The sequence below is a fragment of the Scyliorhinus torazame genome, chromosome 18, assembly GCF_047496885.1.
Source record: "Scyliorhinus torazame isolate Kashiwa2021f chromosome 18, sScyTor2.1, whole genome shotgun sequence".
NCBI classification, from domain to species: Eukaryota; Metazoa; Chordata; class Chondrichthyes; order Carcharhiniformes; family Scyliorhinidae; genus Scyliorhinus; species Scyliorhinus torazame.
Window position 1 is genome coordinate 147,877,028 of NC_092724.1, and position 16,478 is coordinate 147,893,505.

The 16,478-nt window shown below is 45.6% G+C and overlaps 1 protein-coding gene across 1 annotated transcript in view; it reads right to left on the reverse strand.

Moving 5' to 3' along the window:
* Nucleotides 1-16,478, reverse strand: part of map2k6 (mitogen-activated protein kinase kinase 6) — a 157,377-nt gene that overhangs the window by 37,155 nt on the left and 103,744 nt on the right. The window contains exons 5-8 of the mRNA XM_072483562.1: nucleotides 7,686-7,805; nucleotides 6,446-6,562; nucleotides 6,012-6,063; nucleotides 2,026-2,153 (exon numbers count right to left, since the gene is read on the reverse strand). Coding sequence (XP_072339663.1) covers nucleotides 2,026-2,153; nucleotides 6,012-6,063; nucleotides 6,446-6,562; nucleotides 7,686-7,805 — 417 coding nt within the window. The remainder of the gene's footprint in view (nucleotides 1-2,025; nucleotides 2,154-6,011; nucleotides 6,064-6,445; nucleotides 6,563-7,685; nucleotides 7,806-16,478) is intronic.

Below are 16,478 nucleotides of genomic sequence, written 5' to 3' on the forward strand. Positions count from 1 at the left end.
AAAGATGGTATAGTTATATTATTGCAGTACAGGTTAGAATTTCCGCTGGCTCCCAGTCCACGGCTGGTTTGTAACACAGAGTGTCGCAATTCATCTTAGCCAGGGAGAGGGGCAGTAAGCAATCAGCCAGATTCACGCTTGAACGGTGTCAATGGTCCGGGTTGGAAAGTCGCTGGGAGGGATTCTCTTACCCCGGGGCGGGGTCGGAGAATCGCCGGGCCGGACGCGATTCATGCGACGAAGCCCCGACGCCGGTCCACGCCATTGGTGCCCGCCCGCTGATTCTCCGCACGGGATGGGCCGAGTGGCCGCTGAGATAGGCCGAGTCCCACTGGCGCCGTTCACATGTGGTCTTACCTGGCGGGACCTCGGCGTCCATCCTGCGGTAGGCGGCCTGGTTGAGGGGGGGGATCCGACCACCGTGGCCTGGCCCGCGATCAGGGCCTACTGATTGGCGGGCTGGCTTAACCTGGTGGGGGCCTCTTTTACTCCGCGCCGGCCCCTGTAGCTCTATGCCATGTTGCATCGGGGCCGGCGTGGAGAAGGAGGCTAACGGCATGTGCGAATTCGCGCCGGCCGCAGCGCGCATATGCAGACCCGCGGCGCCTGTTTGATGCCGTTATTGGCAGCTGCGTGAGTTGCTCCAGTGCCGTGCTGACCCCCAATAGGGCTCAGGGTCGCTGCTCCTGGGGCCTGTTGACGCCTTTGTAAAACACATCAACACTTAGCCTCAGGATCAGAGATTCCCGCCCCATATGTGTGAAGATGAGCTGGGACAGCATGGAGTTTAGTTTATAATGGCCTTGGCTTCAGGGAGCATGCTGGGTGACAGGGTTTGAAATGCCCATTAACGTCCCGCTACTGCTGGCATTTTTCCAGTGGCAGGGAAACTCGCTTGCCCCAAGCCCAAAAGTGGCCAATTAATGGCCTCCTGATCGGGCACCCTGTGGGGGTGTGAGAGGGCCAGCCCCTTGGAAGGGCTGCCTCCTTAGAAACAACTCCTTACATCCGCAAACCACCCCCCACCCACCCTCGCTGGGGCCTGACCCCACTTTTCTGTGGTCCAGGACTTCCCGTCAGTTTTGCTGCTGACTGGTTGCATTCCCGGCAGTGGCCACCACTCCTGGTGGCTCTGCTGGGACTGAAGAGTTTCCATTTCTCCAATTGTGGGGTTGGGGCCTGGGTGCTGGGTGGTTGTTTAGCCCTTAATGGGACATGAATCCAGACAGCTGGCAGTTGTCAGCAGGTTAAATCAGGTCGGGGTTCCCATTGCCAGCCGAAGGGGAGATTCCCCCGCCATCCCAGCTGGTGACCCACTGTCCGTAAAATCCAGGTCAATGCTTAAGGCAAACAGGCTGGTAACCACTGGCAATCTACGTTCCCAGGTGAAGAATGGCCTCTGGGATGAGCAACTAATGGTCTGCCACATTATACAAAAAAACTTTAAAGTGTTAATTCTTACAATCGAAAATGATACAAAAATGATAGTACATCACAGCCTGCTTTGTGGGTAAATTGCCCATCTAACCTGGACAATAAAGTCAAGCAAAACAAACCCTTGGATCTCACTGTTTTGCACCTGGACTTTTGACCTGAACACACACGCTCGCACACACACACACACTGACACACACACACACTGACACACACACACACACACTGACACACACACACACACACTGACACACACACACACTGACACACACGCACAGGTCATCAGTAACAGTCCAAATCAGAAAACCTTTGTTTCAGCTGAGCAATTCCATTGGCACAAGCGCCAACAAGCTCCTGAGATAACCAACACTCTCAGGTTTGGCCATCTTACGTGAAAGTCCTAACACGAGATGGCATCAGGTGTTCTCAAAGGTTCTCATTCTGACATCAAACATACAGGCAGAGACGTTCACTTTCTTCCCAAAACAGGTTGCTCCAGCCGCATGTTCATGCTGCTCTAACGCCCCAAGCCAAACCGAACCATGATTACTCCATGCATTGTGGTTGGAAGGTGTAAGAACTTGTACTTACGGCCATGTATGGCTTGCAGCCTGCATCCATGGTTTTAGCTACGGAATCCACGAGGTAGCCACTAATGCCAAAGTCGCACATCTTAACCTGGCCGTGTACGTTAATCAGGACATTGGATGGCTTCACATCTGAAAGAAAATGCAACACCCCCTGTTTGGTCAAAACAGATTGAGCCACAGCAAGAGGAGCTTGAAGAGTTTGCAATAAATGGGCTGCCACATGATGCAAAGAAGCTTTAAATTGTTAATTCTCACGATTGAAAATGATACAAAATGATAGCACATCATGGCCTGTTTTGTGCGTAAATTGCCCACCGAGCTGCTATACTCGAGCAGTTTATAGAAAAAAGATTAAAGGCATTCCAACAGTTTGTTCGGATTCACAGGTGCATTGCTTATGACATGCTGATAAGGCCGTAACATAAAATACAGAACAAAACGGTTTGGAATAATGAAGATGTGCAACAGACTCCAAAATGGACAAGATCTGAGGATTGATTTTGCTAATGTTGCTGTCGTCAGGGAGGAGGGCCCATCAGTGGAGCCAATCAGGTATCTGGCTGAGCGCTGCATCGAATCTACTGTCCACTCGTTTACAGAGGTGGAAAAATGTGCCTTGTCCCGAGCTGAATGCACCTCCTTCCTCTATAATGCCCCCACACTGTGTCTGGTATTTAGCTGACAAAATTAAATTAAATGCTTGATAAATTAATAAAACAAAGACCGTCAGCAGTTTGTGACTCAGAGTACAGCTTCCTACCCACCCCAAACTATACTCTGGCTTCTGATTTCAATTCCAAGCCCAGAAGCTTACCACAGGTAAAACAGAACTTTATTATTAATGTGTTAGACAGCACGGACAAGAGAGACTCATTTTACACACTGGACATTCTCTGTTCTACATAGTTCTAGATTATTTTACCCTGAGTGGTGCAATAACAGTTGGTACCTTCATGAAAATTGGAAGTGTTCCTAAGAGCAAGGAAGATAATGATAGACTTCAAGAGGACATGGGCAGGCTAGTAAAATGGGCTGACACACAGTAGGTGAAATGCAGGGCAGAACTGTGTGAGCTGTATCATTTCAGTTCATTGTTAGGGTATTTTGGTTGCTGGGATGAGAGGATAGATGTTGGATCCTGTAGCCATGTAAAATGGTCACCTGCAAAGGACCATGGGAATTGTGGTCAATTTGGGACACAGACAGGTACACAGCCTCTGTATTGCGCAAAGAAACCAGACTTGGCTGAAACTTGTATCCATTAAGAGTCGATCACCATTTTCCCAGGACAATAGAGTTTGAATCAAGGAGTTACAACAGGAGCAGACTAACCGGCGCCACTTCCCCTTATTTGGAAAGGCCTAAGTGCCTGGGACAATGATAGCTAGGACCCGCCCAGCTATCGAGGTACCCACCCCCTAATTGGCTGAGATCGACATTTAGATAGACATATGGACGATAAGGGAATAGTGTAGATGGGCTTTAGAGTGGTTTCACAGGTCGGCACAACATCGAGGGCCGAAGGGCCTGTACTGCGCTGTAATGTTCTATGTTCTATCGATGAGGGTGATCGAGGACCCTATCGATCCATTGGACCTGGAGCAAGGACCACCCAAAAGGGCACGAAAGAGATGAAGGATAAAAAGCCCTGTGCACGAGAGATCGATCTCTTTTGGGACCGGCCTGTGCGCGACCAATTGCAGCAGAACAACCAAGTTCAAGGACCCGCGACCATTCCTGAAGGACAAGCCCAGCTGAGACGAACCCAACCACTTCCAAACCGACCACGTGGACCCGGATAAAGGCCTTATCTCACACAGTGCTGGTCACTCGAAGTTAAGTAAAGGTCATCTTAGTCATTAGGTGTAGTTTAGTACGGAGCCGCGTGTGTTATTGCATAGAGATACAAGTCTTGTGTTATTAATAAGCTGTGTTTGTGAGCTAACATATTGGTTGTGTGGTCATTTGGTCGATATAAGAAACAGCTTGTGGTTCACCCCAAAGTAAAGAAGGCAACAATCCCCGGGTTAGGTTCAAAGTCAGAAGCAGCTGCCTGACAGGTTTGCCAAATGTTTTCAATGTTATAATCTATGCAATTCAACTCATTAATTAGTCTTTGCAAAAATGGAAGCATAGTGCACTTGACTGCCCACAGATGTCTGGGTAAGATTTTGAGTTCACACCTGGCATTCATACTCCAAGTTAAATAGCCTGCTTATATCAACGCTACCCATACATTAGAACATACAAAAGTTTGGAGCATGAGTCACCATCTGAATGAATGCCACATTTTCCACAACTATCTATCAATGCGGTCAGCAAAGTTAGTTGATCAGTTTTGAAGAATTATGATTTGAGACAATCGTGGATTACAGAAACAAGATGCATCAGGGTGTTTGAGATTGTAGTGGTTGTGCTGGAGCGCGCCCATCCCGTTGATGGGTCGGCTGGGGCCAGAGGGTACCTAGAAGGGAGTCCTGGGGGGAGACCCAAATGATCCGTGGCGCTAAGTTCACAGTGGGCAGTCAACGGCGTGGACAGCTGCATGGCTGCCCGGCAGGCTGCAGCAATGGTATTCCGTGCCCGCCCACCCGACCCCCAGCTCCTGGCCACCCCCCGATACTCCCCTCAGCCCTGGCAGAAGCCCCCCAGCCAGTGGCATAGCTGTCAGCACACTATGGCGATGTTGGGCAGTTTCTCTCCCCCTTCAAACGCAAGTGAACTTCGCCGTCTGGAATCCCCCCAGTGGAGGTGGAGAATCGCGGAGGCTCTGGAGAATACCAGGTCAAGCCTGCTTATGATATGCCAATGGGGTTCACTATACGTGCGAAGTGGAACGCACTGACGCCACTGTCAAGGCAACAGAGAATTGCGATTTGCCGTGAACCAAGAGCCGGCCACGATTTCAGTGTCAAAACAGATTCTCCGCCCAATCACCTTTTCCGATTTCAGCATCGGCTGACGGAGAATCCTCTTATTCAAATGAGGGGGGGGGGTTGCTTTACTGCGATTGGTATACATCAACTTTTAAATCTGCTACATGGAATAACCAAACTTGAAATTCCATCCCGCTTTTTTTTAATGCAATAAAATGGCCGCAGGAAACGATCTCATCGCCCAAGAGTCCTTGAGCCTCATCCAAACATTCGGCGTGAACTGCTGTTGCCTGTTGTGTCCCCCAGGTGCAATCTCAGCTCGCCTGCCTTTCCCACGAGTCCCAGTAAAAGTACCGAGGAACCGGAAGGGTGTTTCTCTTGGCTCCACAGAATTAAGCTTTCCGATGGCAGCCACTGGTTAAGATGCATCCAGGTTCCAGAAACCGGAGCACGGCAGGAATAACGCTTGCTCTGCTCAGGGCAGCCTGATTTCTTGTAAGGGTCCTCAAAGAATCAATAGGGTCCATCATTCGTAAACACAAGGTGCCCGCCCTACACCTATTTTAAAAGGCAGCCACATGAAAAATTGCCCACCCAAGTTTTGGTATTTCAGGCCCCCTTGGAGCATAGGGAATTTTGCCCCCTAAGTTAGTCCTTTTTGTACCCAGTTTAGGCCTGCAGGTTTGCATTCTTAGCCCTTGGTGCCTCTATTTTTCTGTTGTGCTTTAATGAAGCAGGATTTCTCAGTGTAAGCAACTCTTGTACTGGATTTAATTGAAGGCAATTGAAAGTGAACAATTTAAAGATTTTGATAGTATAGCATGAACCAAAAATAGATTGTTACTGGGCAGCCTGTGTTAAAAGGGGAGAAAGAGCAAAACTATATGACAGCACTATTTGGAAAGTGACAAAACCATTAGCAGCTCTCCCAAAGGAAGAATGCAAGAGTGTTACTAGAACCACAGCAATCACGCCAAACATTTTAACTCTTCAGTAGCAAATCTCATTTTATTGAAAATTCAATTGTATTGAACTATCACCACTTTGTTCTTGCCCTGTTACAGACCCATGCAGACAGTTGAGGGCATTGCAGTTAATACCAGGCACATACCTCTGTGTATCACAGACAGCTTGCTGTGTAGATGCTCCAAGGCCTTCACAATCTGTAAAACAAGTCCAGCACAAGTCACCTATAAGAATATGGAGGAATACAGGGGCCCCATATCTCTTTTAAACCGTGGGATGCTGTTAACTAAATTTGGTCTGCAGAGGGAATTAACTTATGACAAAGTTGAAAACTATGGAAAGGCTGAATGAAGATAAAATATATAATTGGGTCCGCGATTCATTAATTACATTGGAACAGGGTATGTTTCATTGCCTTAAATTACAATTCCAACTAGACATGACATACTTCTCAAGAGGCTGGTTTATAAATGCCCAGTTTCCCAAATCGAACCATCAGCTATTAATTACTAAATTTTATCTCTAAGTGCAGAAGGAATATGGCACAGAAAGAGTTAACAATAGTAAAAAGGAACTCACAGAAACTGCTATTTTCCCTAAAATGTCTTCAGGAATAGTCATCCCCATGTCTATCACTTGTTTATAGAACTTGTCCAGCGAAGTGTCCATTAGCTCCATACAAATCCATACATCTCCCTGCAAGATTCGGAAACAAAGCCTCAATAGTTTCACGTGCACAAACCATCAAAACTGTGGCTTGATCAAAGGAAATAAGATGCGCAGTACTGTCAATAAATTCCTGCAGGTGTCCACCACTAATCAAATGTTAAATGGGAGCTTGAATTTTTCAAGCCTTCCATTCTACTGGCTATTGCAGTTGAAATCTGGCTATCGAAGAGCCTCAAATGGATAGAGGCTGAAGATGTGGTGACAAAATGCCTCTTGAAGCCCCTTTCACATGGAGTAAGATGTAGCCTCTGACCCCGCACCCTACCAGTTTGGAAGACTGGAGATTTTCTTTGTTACCACCAAGCTGCAAAGTCAACTATCCACTGGGAAACAAAATTTCATAACTTCAGAGAAGTGTTACAAAGCAAAATTACACATCCAGACGCATAAATAAAGATTAGGGTGGATGTCTAAAAGCTTGGCAAAACAGACAGACTTTAAGGAGAAATAGAGAGTGAAAAAAGTTGAGGGAAGGAATTCCAGAGCTTACAGCATGGAATCAAGGTGTAGTCAAACCTTTTCACGTTTGAAGAAAACTGCAATAAGTGACGAAAACTTATAATAAAATGATCAATAACAGAGAATACAATTGCAGTGCGGTAGCCCCCGAGATAGACATGTGACAATGGATATGTGGCCAAGCATAGCTATTCTTTCAACAAGGCAATACAGAAAACTTGGCAAAATGGCCTCCTCCTATAAATGTCTATGATTCTACAATATTAAGAAACATTAAGCCACAAACAAGAGTCAAAGGATTCAGAAATTTAACTCTGCTTTTTCTCCTAATAGATGCTGCCAGACCTGCTGAACGGGGAGAGAGAAATAGGACCGAGTTTGGGTGTTTTCAAACACCAAATATGGCAGCTGGAATCACTGTTAAATTGTCATCTGTATCTTCAACAGAATGTCTCTATTGAAAATATTGCGTTTCTACATCTTCCAATTGCAGTTTTTATACATTATTTCAAATATTGTGCCTATGTGATGGTCTATCTTGGCGGGGTTTATAAAATTGGAAGCTCACTTGCCCCATCAACCACACTCCCTGCAAGCCCCACCACCCAACGCACAAGGTCATCAGAATTACCTCACGAAAAAGTGCTCCATAAAAGGTAACAGTGAAAGGACAGTCTACCGTACGCATGGAAATATCAAGGTCCATCAGCAACCGCTTCTGCTCTTGGCTATTCACTGTGGCACGGATCCTCTGAAAAACACAAGAGGACAACAGGACATTACAAAGTGGAGGAAAAAACTGAGGGAAAGGCTCAGGGTTGGTCATTGTAGTGTGGCATCGCAGAGAGATTTTCTCTTAATAGGTCAAAAGACATGGGTCAGGATTTTCAGGACCCGTTGCAGGAGATTCGGCGGCCCTCCGAAAGTCCATTGACTTTCGGCGGGACCGGATGACCCCATGGTGCGCAGAACTGGAAAATCCCATCCATAATTGAATTTGATTGGATTTATTGTCATGTGTGCAGAGGTACCACGAAAAGTATTGTTCTGCATAGAGTCCAGACAGATCCTTCCATACATGACATAACATAAGACATACAATAAATACACAATGTAAAGACATAGACACAGATATCGGGTGAAGCATACGGAGTGTAGTACTACTCAGTAGAGAAGATGTGTGAAGAGATCAGTTCAGTCCATAAGAGGGTCATTCAGGAGTCTGGTAACAGCGGGGAAGACGCTGTTTTTGAACCTGTTACTGCGTGTTCTCAGACTTTCGTACATCCTGCCCGATGGAAGAGTGAATAACCCAGTTTTGGGGGGGGGGGGGGGGGGGGGCGCGGGGGGGGTGTCTTTGATTATGCTGCCCGCTTTCCCAAGGCAGCAGGAGGTGTCAACAGAGTCAGTGGATGTGAGGCAGTTTTGCGTGATGGACTGGGCTGTGTTCATGACTCTCTGTATTTTCGTACAGTCTTGGGCCGAGCAGTTGCCATACCAGGCTGTGATGCAGCCCGATAGGATGCTTTCTGTGGTGCATCTGTAAAAGTTGGTAAGAGTCAATGTGGACATGCTGAATTTCCTTAGTTTTCTCAGCAAGTATAGGAGCTGTTCTGCTTTCTTGGACGTAGCATCAGCATGGGTGGACCAGGACAGATTGTTGGTGATGGGCACACCTAGAAATTTGAAGCTGTCAACCATCTCCATCTCGGCACCATTGATGTACAGTACTTCGCTTCCGGAAGTCAATGACCAGCTTGTTGTCCTTACACAACTCCACGAGGTTCTCTATCTCCCTCCTGTATTCTGACTCATCATTGTTCGAGATCCAACCCACTACGGTCGTGTAATCAGCAAACTTGTAGATGGAGTTGAAGCCAAATTTTACCACACAATCGTGTACGTATAGTAGGGAGCTAAGTACGCAGCCCTAAGGGGCCCCGGTATTGAGGATATAGTTTTGGAAGGACAAATATGAATGCGGAATACAGGGTTAACGGTAGAGTTCTTGGCAATGTGGAGGAGCAGAGGGATCTTGGGGTCTATGTTCATACATCTTTGAAAGTTGCCACTCAAGTGGATAGAGCTGTGAAGAAGGCCTATGGTGTGCTAGCGTTCATTAACAGAGGGATTGAATTTAAGAGCCGTGAGGTGATGATGCAGCTGTACAAAACTTTGGTAAGGCCACATTTGGAGTACTGTGTACAGTTCTGGTCGCCTCATTTTAGGAAGGATGTGGAAGCTTTGGAAAAGGTGCAAAGAAGATTTACCAGGATGTTGCCTGGAATGGAGAGTAGGTCTTACGAGGAAAGGTTGAGGGTGCTAGGCCTTTTCTCATTAGAACGGAGAAGGATGAGGGGCGACTTGATAGAGGGTTATAAGATGATCAGGGGAATAGATAGAGTAGACAGGCAGAGACTTTTCCCCTGGGTGGAACAAACCATTACAAGGGGACATAAATTTAAGGTGAATGGTGGAAGATATAGGGGGGATGTCAGAGGTAGGTTCTTTACCCAGAGAGTAGTGGGGGCATGGAATGCACTGCCTGTGGAAGTAGTTGAGTCGGAAACATTAGGGACCTTCAAGCAGCTATTGGATAGGTACATGGATTACGGTAAAATGATATAGTGTAGATTTATTTGTTCTTAAGGGCAGCACGGTAGCATTGTGGATAGCACAGTTGCTTCACAGCTCCAGGGTCCCAGGTTCGATTCCGGCTTGGGTCACTGTCTGTGCGGAGTCTGCACATCTTCCCCGTGTCTGCGTGGGTTTCCTCCGGGTGCTACGGTTTCCTCCCACAGTCCAAAGATGTGCAGGTTAGGTGGATTGGCCATGCTAAATTGCCCTTAGTGTCCAAAATTGTCCTTAGTGTTGAGTGGAGGTGTTGACTTTGGGTAGGGTGCTCTTTCCAAGAGCCGGTGCAGACTCAATGGGCCGAATGGCCTCCTTCTGCACTAAATTCAATGATAATCTATGATTAATCTAGGACAAAGGTTCGGCACAACATCGTGGGCCGAAGGGCCTGTTCTGTGCTGTATTTTTCTATGTTCTATGTTCTATCGTGGAAAAGGTATTGTTGTTTATCCTTGCTGATTGTGGTCTATAGGTCAGGAAGTCGAGGATCCAGTTGCAGAGTGACGAGCCAAGTCCTAGGTTTTGGAGTTTTGATATGGAGCTTGGCTGGGTTTAAGGTGTTGAAGGCGGAGCTGTATTCAATGAATAGGAGTCTGATGTAGGAGTCCTTGTTGTCGAGATGGTCCAGGGATGAGTGTAGGGCCAGATAAATGGCGTCTGCTGTGGACCGGATGTGGCGGTATGGTAATTCGCCAATGTCAACCAATCACAGCTGGTCAATATACACCATAATTACCTCATAGAACCCTGGCATTGCTCCGGAGGGCGAACGCCTCCACCTTGTGTGTAAGGTTGGGGCTGATACAGCTGAAGGTGGTGTACAGAGCGCACCTTACAAGGGCGAGGATGAGCCGGCTCTTTGAGGGGGTAGAAGATGTGTGTGAGCATTGCGAGGGGGCCCGCAAACCACGTTCATATGTTTTGGTCCTGTCCAAAGCTGGAGGATTACTGGAAGGAGGTGTTTACGGTAATATCTAAAGTGGTGCACGTGAAACTGGATCCCGGACCTTGGGAGGTCATATTCAGGGTGTTTGACCAGCCAGGTTGGAAACGGGTGCAGAGACAGATGTTGTATACTTCGCCTCGTTGATCGCCTGAAGGCGGACCCTGTTAGGGTGGAGATCAATCTCTCCACCCTGTGCCCTGGCGTGGCTTGGGGTGGGGGGGGGGGGGGGGGGGGGGGGGCGGAGGAATTCCTGACGCTTGAAAAGGTCAAATTTGAACTGAGGGGAAGGATGGAGGGATTCTACAATTCATGGGCATTATTCATTATGCACTTTCGAGAATTGGATCACATCGACATTAGGGGGGTTGGGGGCTGGGAGGGTTGGGGGGAGAGAGACTGTATGTGTTAATGGTGACTATGGGTGATTTCTGATTCCTTTTTGTCATTTGTTTATGTTAACATGCGGGCTAATGTTTGGGGGTTTGGTGGGAGGATGGGATCGTTGTTATTGGTATGGAGATGGACATTACATTCGTTACTGATTATTGTTGGGTGTAAATTTGGCAGAAAATGTGAAAAAGGAGAATGAAAAAAATATATATTTTTTTAAAAGAACCCTGGCATTGATTTTAGTGCCATGCAGATCCAGACCAGCCAAGCAATCTAAACAAAAAGAATTCAAGACATGTTCCTCCACATACACTCGTATAATGGTGAATTGTGTCCTTACTTGAAGTCTCTTTTGGGCTTCATAGAATTTACAGAAGGAAGCCATTCGGCCCATTCGAGTCTGCACCGGCCCTTACAAAGAGCACCCTACTCAAGCCCAAATATCTACCCTATCGCCGTAACCCAGTAATCCCCATTTAATCTTTTTGGACAGTAAGGGCAATTTAGCATGGCCAATCCACCTAACCCGCACATCTTTGGACTGTGGGAGGAAACCGGAACACCCGGAGGAAACCCACGCAGACACGGGGAGAAGGTGCAGACTCCGCACAGAGAGTTACCCAGCCGGGAATCGAACCTGGGACCCTGGAGCTGTGAAGCAACTGTGCTAACCACTATGCTACCGTGCTGCCAAACAGTTATAACAAAGTCGCAATTTAGCACTAAAAAAGCAGGGGCATGGGACTAATTCGGTAGCTCTTTAAATGTGCCAACGTTCTGTTAACTTACGCATTCGCACATAATACTTTGTTGCCAAGAACAAGGTCAAGATCCAATTGTTAACACAGATTCAATTATACAGAACCAGCAGCAAAGTGGTTTTAGATAGGTATGTAATAACACACACACGCAATAGATACAATATAAACAAACGAGTCACTTCATATGAATATTATTGCAAGCCAGTAATGCCTGGGTGTTCTATATTTTTCATATTCGTCCATGGGATGTGGGCATCGCTGGCTGGGCTGGCATTTATTGCCCACCCCCGAGGGCATTTAAGAGTCGACCACGTGGCAGTGGATCTGGAGTCACATGTAGGCCAGACCGGGTAAGGACAACAGATTTCCTTCCCTAAAGGACATTTGTGAACCAGATGGGTTTTTATGACAATCGACAATGGTTTCAGGTCATCTTTAGACTTTTAATTCCAGATTTTTTAATTGAATTAAAATTTCACCATCTACCATGGCGGGATTCGAACCCAGGTCCCCAGAGAATGACTCTGGGTCTCCGGATTACCAGTCCAGCGACAATACCACTACGCCAGTGCCTCCATATAGCAAGATATCAGAAATGCTTAATGCACTTTGTATTCAATCACTTCAAATCTATATTCAATGCCATGAGGAACAGTTCTTTTTGAAGTGGTCGAATGGGACAAACTCAATAGATTAATTGCTCCTTTGCTTGTATGTACAATCCTTAGGCCTGTGTGCTAGACTCATGAAGATGAAAGCTTCTCTTTAAACCTATCCCACCTTACTGTGCAGAGTTAGGAACAATCACCGCCCTCTTTGAGCATGTTAACAATACTTACTATATTGCATAAATAGGTAACTCAAGTTATCCTGTTTCTCTGCTCACAAGATAATTCACAGTCGGAAATCAAATTGTCATGCATCCGATGGCGCAGTGGTTAGCATTTGCTGCATCACGGCGCCGAGGTCCCAGGTTCGATCCCGGCTCTGGGTCACTGTCCGTGTGGAGTTTGCACAATAAAGAACAAAGAACAAAGAAATGTACAGAACAGGAACAGGCCCTTCGGCCCTCCAAACCCGTGCCGACCATGCTGCCCGACTAAACTACAATCTTCTACACTTCCTGGGTCCGTATCCCTCTATTCCCATCCTATTCATGTATTTGTCAAGATGCCCCTTAAATGTCACTATAGTCCCTGCTTCCACCACCTCCTCCGGTAGCGAGTTCCAGGCACCGTGTTTGCGTGGGTTTCACGCCCACAACCCAAAGATGTGCAGGGTAGGCGGACTGGCCACGCTAAATTGCCCCTTAATTGGAAAAAAATTGAATTGGGTATTCTAAATTAAAAAAAAAAAATTTTAAGTCATGCATCCTACCTTTTTACTTATGTTGCCGATACATTAACTCTTATCAATCCTATTTCACTGTTAGGTAGCTTATAAAGTTTCATAATAATCTTGGTGAACTACAAAATGTGTTTTCCTTGCTGTAATCTCTCTTCGTCCTCAGTGCTGGAAGCTGATTAACAGTAGTCTTTATTCTGAAGGAGGTCGGTGGCGAGGGTCTGCCATCAAAGACATTGAGGAGGGTCAGTAAGTCAGCAAACTTGGAGCAAGACGATGTTCACTTTTTCTGCATACTTCCCGTCAATGGGGAAGCCTTTATAAGGGGTTTACAAATACATTTTATGCCATTGCTCCACATTGCACAGCTGGAAACTTTCCTGGCATTTCACCTTTGCCGACATTATTTTAGGAGGCTATTTCAGATTTGTTTCATTCATTGGAACCTTGCCCTGGTTAAAAACAATCCCTTAATACCTTTAAAGCAGGAAGAAGGCCCAAGGAAAGAGAATCAAAACAAGTCCAGGGCGGGTGCAATGTTGCGTACATTAGTTACTCATCTCCTTTTGATCCCCTTTGGCGGTTGGAGTTGAATGTCCCCCAATTTGATTTTTGCAAAACTAGCTTGTGTGTGTTCTTTTTGACTAATCTTTGGGCATCAAGGAAGTGGTGCCGCACAGTTTCACCAAAATAATACTAGGGTTTAACAGGTTAATTTAAACGTGGCCTGTACTGCCTTAAATTGGGAAATTTGATAGGTGATCTAATGAAGATATTTTAAATGACTAAGGAGTGCAGTAGCATTGATACAGCGAAATTGTTTCATTTAGAGGGAGAACGGAATTCAGAAAAAGATGGAAAAAAACATAAAATTCAGAAAGCAAGGCTATCTAGGAATGTAACTAGGAAACATGTATTATCACAAAGGAGAGCAGAAATCCAGAACTCACTCCCCCAAAGTTGAGGCCAATAGATATTTGTTGGGCAAGGGTTTTAAAGGATATGGGGCAAAGGTGTGTAAATGATGTTGAAGTACAGATCAGGTATAATCTGCTTGAATGGTGGGACGGCACAAGGGTCTCAATGGTGTAACCCTCTTCCCGTATTTTGTGCCTGTTCAGGAGATGGCCCAACTGTGAAAAGAGAATATGGGGTGAGAGAGAGGTCACATTGTCTAGTTGCATCTTGGTTGAATGGGAAAACCCCAATAGAACAATTGCTCTTTTGCTTATGTGTATATGATCCATTGCCCATGCGGTCATGAAGATCAAAGCTTCTCCTTCATTGCGCTAGGTACCAACACAGGGCTGAGGAAAGGCTCTTCAAGATAAACTACAAGATAAAACTTGGTCATTTTAATATCCTTTTCCCTATAATCCAGCTATACTGCCTTACTGTGCCAAATTAGGAACAAACCAACTCCCTCTTTCAGCATGCTAACAGTACTTCAAAATAACTCAAAAGTGATGTTATTCCCCTTTTTCTTGGCAATCAGACCACACTGTCCTACTCCCCTAATATTGTACAAATTGGCCCCCTAATCCAGTGTCAGCATTATTCCAAAATCCTAAATCATGACCCCTTTTTAAAAATGTTTACCCTTTATCCTTTGTTTTCTCTCCATAATTCAATGATCTAAACCTTGGAATGGTCTTGATTATCCCACTCGTAAGTTTTTCCATTATCAGAACATCTGTATCTTCTTAACAGCTCACCAGCGTAAGGCAACATTCATTAAAAAGGCAGATAAGGAGACTGACACAAGGGGATGAGATTATTTTACCACAAAGTACAAGTCTGCATCAGAGCAGCGTTTGATTTAAAAAAAATAATAATAATCACTTATTGTCACAAGTAGGCCTCAGTGAAGTTACTGTGAAAAGCCCCTAGTCGCCACATTCCGCCGCCTGTTCGGGGAGGCCGGTACGGGAATTGAACCAACGCTGCTGCCTTGTTCTGCATTACACCCACTGTGCTAAACCAGCCTCTAATGGCTGGGCACTGACTGTGACTCTAACCTACTGAAAAGCCAGCCTCCACAGCATAGGTCACTATTACAATAACAAGCAACTGCACTCTTGTTACAATGACTCATAGAAACTGAACAATGACACTTATGAACAAGTGGAGCATCTGTCTGAAATCCATGAATCAACTTAATTTCCAGAAAAGAAATCTGAACTCTCTATTCCAAACCTTCTCGTTTGTTGATATCTGGCACGGGGGGGGGGGGGGGGGGGGGGGGGGGAGCATCTTCCTTTTTCTGCCAATCCTTTCCCTTCACTTTCCCCAATTCCCAGAACACAGAATACTCTTCATTCACCAACGTTACATCAGCAAATGCAACAGTCACTGTAAAGAAGTGTTTCAGAAGTCATGCGTGTGCAGCATTTTAAAGACATTTCTGAGATGCATTACGACGTCAAAATGCAAGTCTTCTTTCCTTTACCCCAGCAGAGTGTGCGTTAAGAGGTTGTATGGAGGAGTTAAAATCGAAGATTAATATAAAAAGAACTAAAGCACATCACAATACTACATGTTATGGATTCAGACCCTCGGAGGAGCCTGCTAATGGAAACCTAGTTAAACCCACACAACATAAGTTGAACTAAACAGTTCATCAGACGCAGGCCAGGAAAACATCAGTTTTAACATGGCACAAATGACATTATTGCCGCATAATATCAACAATTCATTCTTTAAGCTGGCCCGTGTCTTCATAAAAAGGTTCTCGGTATTCAATTAGCTTTGCTTTTTATAAACCAGGTTTAAATGTGCGTGTTAATTCTCAAGATCAGTAATGCGGCCACATGACTATGACAGTGACCAATACAATTTTACAAAAGAATGCATTGTAAATATAAGCAGTGAAAATACTAAGATTAGATCCAGGGCATAGAATTGAAGGAAGAATCTCTGCTGACCAGCTCAACCTATCCCTGATCATTTCTCCAATAGTTGAGTGGAGGAAGATGAGAATAGAGCATTGGGAGACCATCGGGGATTCATTAGAAGCAGTCGACAAGAGATTCTTTTTCCTTCTATTCTCACACAGATCAGGAGTGAAGTCATAAAATTAGCCACAGACATGACAGAAAATGTGCATATTTTGCCTGCAGCGTCAGCCGTTTGTCTCTTTCACTTCAATCAAATCTTCGAATTTAAGACTTTACAGACGCTCCGTTTTACATTCTCCTAGTCCCTTGAATAATTAATAACAAGCTTTTGAAATATAGCAATCTCAAAGACCAGGCTAAAACACACAAGTGTTATTAGTAAAGAAGGGTATAACACAAGGACAAGCATTCGCTTTTGTTTCGGAATTTAAATTCAGACCCAGAAGATCCAC